The sequence below is a fragment of the Cyphomyrmex costatus genome, unplaced genomic scaffold, assembly GCF_001594065.2.
Source record: "Cyphomyrmex costatus isolate MS0001 unplaced genomic scaffold, Ccosl1.0 scaffold374, whole genome shotgun sequence".
NCBI lineage: Eukaryota > Metazoa > Arthropoda > Insecta > Hymenoptera > Formicidae > Cyphomyrmex > Cyphomyrmex costatus.
The window spans coordinates 242,428-252,041 of record NW_017277928.1 but is presented as its reverse complement, the minus strand read 5'-3'; the positions used below and the strand labels follow the sequence as shown (position 1 = coordinate 252,041).

The 9,614-nt window shown below is 38.6% G+C and overlaps 1 protein-coding gene across 1 annotated transcript in view; it reads left to right on the top strand.

The window, feature by feature from the left end:
- Positions 1–9,614, top strand: part of fng (Fringe glycosyltransferase) — an 89,745-nt gene that overhangs the window by 43,585 nt on the left and 36,546 nt on the right. Inside the window, exon 5 of the mRNA XM_018543403.1 lies at positions 1,078–1,237. Within this exon, the coding sequence (XP_018398905.1) occupies positions 1,078–1,237 (160 nt within the window). The remainder of the gene's footprint in view (positions 1–1,077; positions 1,238–9,614) is intronic.

Genomic DNA, 9,614 nt, shown 5'->3' with positions numbered 1-9,614 from the left:
TTATTTTACATTATTACGAAAAATATAATAAAAATAGGGTGGACAAATGAAAATAATGGGTGGACAATCACGTGCGCATTGTGGACAAACGATACCCGTACATAATTATGAAAAATTATCACTTGGGGTTGTTACAATTTTTTTTTGTGTATAACTTTTTTTTGCGGGGTGGACCATTGAAAATAACGAGTGGACAAACGTGGACAAACAGTGGACAAACAAATGCAATAATGATAGCACCAATATTCGCATTTAGGGGTGCCAACTTCACAGAGCGCTACACGCGCGACTCTTTTTTTTTTTTGAACGACCATATAATTTTCTCTTACAAAATTTACACCAAAGCATAGTCGATTAAGCTTTAAATTATTATTACATTTCTTTGCGTCTTATTAAATTCGTCATATTCGGAAAATCTTATTGATTTTCGCAACATTTCTGTCTGCCATATTGAATTTAAAAATTTGATTCACGGAATCAAAATCAGCGTTCGCGGTAACCCCCATTTATCTAATTTCGCCGAAATTTTTAAATTTTTATGTATTTCACAACACTTTCCATCTTCCATTTTGGATCAGCCATTTGGATTTTCCTAATTTTGATCACGGATTCGAAATCAGCGTCCGTGTAAGCCTCCTTAATCCAAATTTCGCCGAAATCGGAAAACCTTTAAGTTTTGCGCATCTTTTCCGTCCGCCATATTGGATAAGTCTTTTTTAATTATCATTATTTTTACCATGTTTTTAAAAGAGCGTCCCCGAAAATTCCTTGTTACCAAAATTCACTATTTTCGGATTACTTTAACTGCCTCAACGAATAAAGGCTTCAAAAAAATGTCTACACGCCTTTTTTAAGATATGATTTTTTTTCTACATCTGATAATATTTTGAGCGACAGCAATAATTACACAATAAGAACTATGGTAATCTTTTATAAGAAAAATGTTAATATTGTATATAAATAAGCATCGGTATCCCCTTGTTAAGTAAAATTACACAATTTTTATTTAAATTATAAGGAATTATATGTGAAACAACGTTTCTATTATATGATTCGTATTTTTATTACGTGTTTCAGGTGGTTCTGCCACTTCGATGATGATAATTACGTGAACGTGCCGCGCCTATTGAAGCTTCTGGACAATTATAATCCACGCGAAGATTGGTATCTCGGCAAACCCTCGATACCTGCGCCCTTGGAGATCATCAGGCAGGGTCCGGAGCCGCAGAAACGACCGGTGAATATAGATTAATTGCATTTTATTTCCTTTCATATACTCTTCATTCCTTTTTTAATATGTGTGTATGTGGATTTGCTGTTTAAAAAGGTTTGTCCAAAAATGGCAAGCAATACATGCAAACAGTGCACAATACAAATTAGATTACCTGCAGGGATAATGATTTTTAATAATATAATAGAGGAATTTGTGCATATCCTACATTATATAACACATTTTTAATCTTTTGATATTTAAAAAATTCGTTTGATTGATCTTGTTGGAATTAGCTTTCCTGTTTATACTTTAAGTTTATTCAAATACAAATGAGGTTATATATTTATATATATTTTACATATTACTTTAATATGGATTTTATTATTTAAAATTGGAAATTGGGACAATTTGTCTAAAATTATTCTTCCATTCAACTACATAACATCTGTATCTGAAGGACCACCGACTTCGACCTAGATTTAACTTATACTATAAAAATCGTATACTATAATTATACCCTTCTTCGAAAGTCAACTTATTATCGCCCTTCGCGGTTGGTCAACTAAAGGAAGTTGTCCTTCAGGATTTATTTAAAGCCATGATAGCTCATCAGTAGCAATTTAAAACAATGACAATAACGAGCGCTACACAGACACGCCTCGCTGTCTCCAGTACGCGGAGATGCCGCAACGTGAAATTCGTCCGACCACCTTTGAAGCTTCCGGTGGGTGGTTTCTCCATTGAAATTAAACCTACCGCATGAAAAAAGAAGCCGAGAGGCACTTTTAGAGGGAAGAGAGGGAAAACAGAAGGAAGAGCGATGGATGGTAAAAGAGGACAAGATTATTCGCGAGATTTTCTTCCTTCTCTCTTTCTCCTCTCCTCACTTCGCGGTCTTTACGCGAGAAACCGTGCCGTCACTAACGGGTGGTCTTATCGAATTTATGCATCCGCGAGGCGGTGGCTTCCGGCAAAGCCGAGCATACATACGTCTTGGCAAATGCGGGTTTAGAGTGAAATAGGGATCGCTCCGCTTTTGTGAGCAGTTCGTTCGATGGTGAAGGCAAAGAATATCGCGCGAAGAAAATGCGCGATAGCGTCTATTCTTTTTAATGCTCCCCGGCGGCGTTTTCTCCACGCTGCGAGTTTCATACTATTATCTCGCACCTCGCGTATATATATATCTCTCTTTCTTATCCCATGCGAGTGCATGATAGGTTTTTATGAGTAGATTTCGTGCCCGTGAAATTCCGATTTTCCTTCGCGGGAGATGCAGTCGTTGCACCCGCGTGTGGTTCACTATCTTCTTGGATATTCAATCTACGACACTTTTTGCTTGCTTCGACGTGCGTATATCCGCGAAATTGCTCTTGCAGATTTAGCGTATTGTGTATGTGAGACATTTTTCGTATTTTTCTATCGTGAGCTTATAAGCAGTAAAAGATATCGCAAAATTTATTACATGTCTGTATACTTAGCGAAGAAATGCTATTACAGCTTAAAAAATATATAATAGAAATACATTGAATTAAAGAATACTTTTATTATATTGTATTTTTTTGTTGTACGTATTAGCCGTCTTTTTTTTAATATTTCTTAAAAAAATTCCAAATCTGTAATTCTTTAGAACTATATAATTACAGCATATCTAAAAACTGCCATATAAAGTAATATAACCTTTTTTTAAATAAATTGTTGAATTATGAATCACTGCAAATAATAATCTGTGATCGATCGTGAGATTATTTTACGAATTTTAAATCACTCACATGAAAGATGAATATATGTTTATACGAGGGGCAAAGTAGAGAGCGTCTTTTCAAGGCACAGCAAGCGAAGAAACTCGACCGTGCACAATCACGAATCGATAAAAGCGTCTCACGTGCTGCTTTAGCAGATACACGATGCGATTCGGATGTCGCCGATATGATCGCTGACGCTCGGCAGCCGACAGTTAAAGGAAGCCCGCGATCTTATCACGACGCGGTGTCATGCTATGAGGCCATTAATCCTTTTTCTTCTGCCAAGACGAGAAATGAAAAAAGAGATCTGTTGTCGTTGACGTCGCTCACGGTCGAGAGGACAGGTCTTCGATTTGTGCTCTGGAAAAAAAATGTCGATACACGCTTTAAAAATTAATAACTGGTTTGATTTGTTCATTGGAAAATTTAAAATAATATACCTCTTATCTTATTGCACCATTTTTGCGATATACGTGCATTGTATTAATTTTTAAACGATTGTTTTTTTTTTACGCTTATTGGGATTTGCATTTCACGGTGAAAAGTTGGACAAGGTACGAATTGGAGAAGCTGCTTCTCGCACTTCTTTCTTTCATCGTTGGGAGAAAAGTATGAGGTTGCCGAGGGAAAATAGATAAAGACGAGTGGGATTCGTGGTGCTCTCGAGATGAAACGATAAATCTTGCAAAGCCCGTAGGATCCGTTCTTCCTTCTGAGATTAACCGCTTCTTATAAGGTTCAATCGAAGCTATTCATCAAGCGTTTCTTGATATCTCTTTCCCTGATTTCTCTCCGCCGCTCGTTAAAGTCTAATCATAGTACGGATTCCGATTCTTTCCTTTTTATGCTATCCATGAACTTCGCGCGATCTATGATTGCCAATAATCGATCGGACCTTTCACTACTGAACGGACTACCATAGAGATTGAACAGGAAAAGGAAATGAGCGAGATTTAGATTTCTGATTTATTAAATAGTGCAGTGTTTATATATTTAGAAATGTACTAGACTGCGATATATATATATTTCAGGATTCTTCTTTTATTCAACATCGCAAACAGAGAGAATATCTTAGATTTCGCTTTAGTAACGGATTCTCTTTGAAACGGAGAAATTTGAAATTGTCTCTTAAAAGAAATTCCGAGGAAAATAAGTTTTTTACTTTTATTTTTATATACATCTATTAAGAAATTTTTCAATTATATTAAACTTTGATTAAGATTCTATAAAAATGAAGTCACAAGCGAAATGTTTGAACATCGTATAATTTGGTTGTAAGAAAAATATCAATTCTCTAAGAATTGTCTTACAATTGTCTTACATTGGTTTTATTAAAAGATTCGATTTACAAAGTTTTATTATATATAAACACGAATGTAACACAAGGCAAGAAATTTTCAGTTTTTTCCAAAGAGAAAATTAATGTGAAAAATGTCGCAAGAATTTAAAAACGTTTACGTTTAGTATTTAAGAAAAACATTTGACGTACAAATGTAACGCGTTCGTGGAAAGACTCTTACAAGTTTATCCGCCATCCGATATCATTTTTCACGCCATTATTTCACATAGGGCTGTGTCGTGCGAGATCCGGTCTGACAACTACCACGAGGTCGATGCCAGTCATATAGTGAACTCGTTACCGGTCAGCAAAAGATACATGAAACTCGATTAATCGTAATATATATGCATGTTGGCATATTGATCATCGCGTGGTAACCTATTTAAAATGACGCGAGGTTTATGCGGAATTTAAATTGGTCGATACCCTCCGACACATTCCCCTAGTAATATACATATTTAATGCATTACATAAATTGATAAAGGTAGCACAAAATTTTTTTTAATACGCCACCGAGTGTCGGAAAATTCTTGTGAAATCGTTGAAAGAGACGATAAATCAACCATTATTCTAAAAACCGTTAATTATTAGAATAATTGGTAACGATTGAATTATTTCATTGTTTAATTCTATGCTGGGTACGTGAAAGTAGAGCAATTTACGATCGAAGATTTTATCTGCGTCCTGAAAAGAATGCAGATCTACCGCTTGTTCCGTTTTAATCTGATTATGTAAAATAAATCTCGGCATACATTACGTAAGGTGATAGTCTCTAGATCAGCGTTGATCGTTTTATTCCAGTTTTATTACGCAGCTATTTGGCACAGTGTGTTCTGCATGGTGAATGGACATTGTTCGGGGTCCGTACGTTATAAAAGAGTTCTGACTCGATCTCGGACGTTTTTCTGCCCTCTACGTGGTCCTCTTTCTTTGCGGTCCTCTTCATTCAGCCTTCTTACGATCTGGTTGGACCAGTATCGTGTGCACGAAATCTCTTGAAAGTCGATCGACCGCGGTTCCTGTGAGCACAAGTATCGATAACACGCATGCCAGCCCGTTTAAACCTTTTTTTGGCTTATACGAAAATCATTTTTATGCGAATGACGTCCGTCGCCGTGATATGAATTAAAATAAAAATCGCGCTGGATCACTTCCTTCTCGTGCCGCTCCACCCTTTAATTAAGCAACGAAATCTTGCTTCCTTATCTTTATTCATTTCATAAAAAAGATAATTTGCGTACAAGAAGAAAGTTACCGGACTACTCGATTAAGAGGATGGTTGTTTATTTTACGTTATAAAAACTTTCTTCATATCTGTAAATATTGACTGTTCATCAGACTTGCGTTGAAAATCAATTTTGCACTACTGGGAGAAAATTGTTCGGTATTTGTGAATATATCTGTATGTAAAAGAAAACATTTTTATTAAACGATTAAAACTAAAAGGTAAATTATTTTTATATAATGAAAGCGCGCCTATAATGCGCTAGTAATAACTAACAAACATGTTAAAAAAAACTAAAGACTTTTAAGCAGACTATAATAATTATTAGTAATTACAAATAACTACAATATAAATGTATAGTTGTAACTGCAACCATGTTTTTCTCTCACAATAAAATTTTTAATTTTATTATTTTTGTCGATATATATATATATATATATATACAATATATACATTCCGTGGAATAAACACATTCAATTTCTGCTGGATTTTTGAATTAACCTTGAATTTGGTTACGTGTGCGTCTCTTTGCACGCAAATGCATTCCGCTCGTCCTTATCTTGAGCGCGAATCGCGATTCATGGCGCGACACGAACCCATAGTAGGATCTCCACTCGTATGTACCTACATGTAATACATATACGCGGGTGAAAGGTGGTTACGCGTTCGCCGGGCGAGGCACGCCGACCGGAGAGTACTTGAATCCGTTGCTGGAGTACACTGGCCGTCTTCGTGCCAGCTTCGTCCCTTCGTCCGTGGTCGAGCTATCTCTCCCGACCCCCCATGGGTGTGGTACCATCTTCCAACCGAGATTATGGTCTCCGCCATGGACGTTGCTCCCCGCGGGCTCCACGTACTCGTATATTATATTTGCCCGAGAAATCCTCAGGCTCGCTCGATGCGCGCACGTGTGTGCGTCCACCGTGTGCCCGGAAAGAATCGGCTCGTTACTGCCCCGGCAACTGGAGCGGTCTGCGCCGCTCCTTCTCGTGAACAATATTGCATTTAAAAGATACGGCCGCGATTAACGAAGGCAAGGCGATACACGGTAACATTTCTGACAGGCAGTGTTTTGTATAAATCCTTTTTCGTGCCGGTGCAAAATTTTCGGACACCCCGTAGCGTACGTAATACACATTTAGAGACCCGCCATCAACCACAGGAAGCCCAAGATTCTCCCCTAACGCGGCGTGCTGTGTCGTTAATGTTTTTGCATTCTTTTAATTTTCGACGAGCTAACCGATTTTTAAGTAGATTACCAAGCAAGATAACCTGCTCGAGTTTATGCAATGTATAAGATTGTTTTAACAAATTAAAAATTTACAATTATTCTAAATTTTATTTTAATTTTTTTCTATAAAAAGCTGCGTAAATCGATTTAAAGAGCTAATTTAAAAAGCTATACATAAATCGATTTTCGTGTGAAATAGCATTCGCTTCTGATGCGTGTTCTATCGTAGCTCTTCGCAACGATCAGGCACAATTAACGTTCACAGATTGACGAATGATCGAGGTCCGCACTATACGGCCGATCTGTAAAAGCGTGAGAGCATTGCAACTATAGATGCACGGTTTTGTTGAAGGGATAATTAACTCGGAACGGCCCGTGGCCTGCGGGGCGCGTACGCGCGGATCGTTACGTTCGGATTCTTTCGGTGGCCCCTTGACGCGATGGTGCAACTGCAACGTGCTGCAATTGCGCCTGCGGAACCGTTGTCTCGTCAGGTGAAAGGTGCTCCCGCGATGGATGAATGAGCGTAACGTGTATTCCGCAAATTGATAGGCAAAGTAGAGCTAGGCAGCAACGCGAACGGGTTTGCTGTTGCTTGTAGGTCAATGCCGGAGGATAATTCGCTAATCGCACGTTGCCTCACAACTTCGCGCGAGTGCAATTGCCCGAAGGTGGCGACCTATATCGATACCGAATCCATTTTACGAGGAAATTGTAACTGACATGTAATGGAAAAGACCTTTCATTTGATCTGGCGTTTGCATTATTCTATTAATAAGTAAACATTTTTTAATCAATTTTAGGAAATAATATATAATTTAAATTTAGACCAATGAGTATATAAATCTTATTAAATATGAAAATTCCTACATTCAGTCAAAGATCTCGCCGCTCATTTTCTGTGAAAATTTATTTGATTCTGCACATTTTACACGCAGAAATCTTTTTCGTTCTTGAAGTGCTATATATAATTTTTTAGGAAATATTAAATATATTGTATGAAATGTTTTATATAGTCTATTATACTGGCTTATTTGTCCGTTTCATTGTATTTTTTCACAGTGTCTACCTTTATATATTTCTTAGTGTAATTCCATGTTTGCTTTTAAAGAAAACAGTTGAAACTACGTTCTACATTTTAACCCACGCATAGATAATGGTATTTATTATTATTACGTAATACATATATTTATTATTCTTATGCTACATATTTTTATCAACTAGTTCTTAGTAATTCTTCGCGATAAGAGAGAAGCTTACGAGACACGCCCCGTTACAATGGAGTCGATTGCCCCGGAGAACGATTAATTCACCTGGAGGCGAGGATCGACGTACGTCGGTGGTCGTTACTTTACATTTTCCTCGGCACGGCGGCGTCGTAATTGCGCCCGCAGGAGCGCGATATCGCGCGCACCACGCCTCTAGGTGAAAGGGTGAGCGTGCGGACGTACCGATGCGGTGCGGTGGTGAAAAAGACGGCACGGGGCAGGAATAGAAAGGTTTGCAGGCAGGCGGCAGGTAAAAGCGAGTGAGCGAGTAAGCAGGCAGGCAGTAGAGCTCTCGTTCGTCGTCTCGCGTCGTGCATGAAGGCTGAAAATCGAGCCGTGCACGAGACGGTCATTTTAGTCCGACGGTAGGCCGATCCACCCAGGGGATAACCTGCCGATGAACCGTAAACCAGGAACTTATTATCGGGCTGTATACCGCACGGACGCTTTATTATTACGACTACTAGTGTAGGGCTGGCGAAGAGGAGTCGTTTCACTGCTAGATCTCGGAGCGAAGAAACTGCGCACCCATCTCTAATATCTCTCCGTTAACTCCGCGACTCGCTCGTTCATAACGTTGTTGTTGTCATTATGATGCCTCGTAAGCGTCACGTTATAAGTTTTACAGTCGGCCAGGAAAATTACGATTTGGCTTTATCATCGGGCTTTAGTAGATTCGATCTGTAAAACCGGAATAAGCTTGACTAGAATGAGTTGAGATAATTTAATGCGGTAAAGCGTGACGACGCATCGTCAAAAGGTTGTTAAAGTTGTATGCACGAGTATCCGCGGATCGCTACAGAATTCTCTCCGATGCAGAATATAGAGATAGAGTTTAGCTTCGAATTAATTTGGAATCTTTAACATTCTGTGGCGTAACATGCCACAATTTGGCTTACTTAGCATGACTGCGGAATTTGCGCGCATTGGATATTGTCTGTAGAGTTGCGCGAGCGCGAATCTTCAGGAATTTCAGATCTTCATTGTTTCGAAATAACTTCAAAAGCCGCATTCATAGTTTACGATCAACCCATCCAGTGAGAAGTCCAGCGGTGTGAACTGATATTTTACTATACTATTGATTAATCCCATTTCATTATCTATGCGTAGAAACATATACGCTCTCCGACCTGTCCTTCTTTTCTAGATATTATTACCTTCAGCTCTGGAAACATTAGCTTCGTAAGCTTACAAATGAAATAACCTTTATATTATTGACGAAGAAACGCGAAGCGAAGAATTGTTCCGCTGCGTTTGCTAGGACCGAGTTTATTGCGCTCTTTATAGTCATCTCCGCTCGAGCAATGAGTAATAATAGAACCAGTCATGTTTCTTTCCGTAATCATATGTCTTCATTGGAGTTCTGATTGTTCTACGAGTAATATTTGTCGTAAGATCACGTCAATATCTCTTGTTTTGTCTTGACAACTAGCACTTACGTCCAAAAATATCGGCGCCGGCCCGGCGTAGACCGCAATTTTCGCTCGTAATTTGAATTACTCTTACAATTAGGCTTATAATAAATTCATCGTTCACCTGCGACGCTTGCTCTTCGGGTTGGCGCGACGGTTAATTACTGTCGGGGGGGGGGGGGGG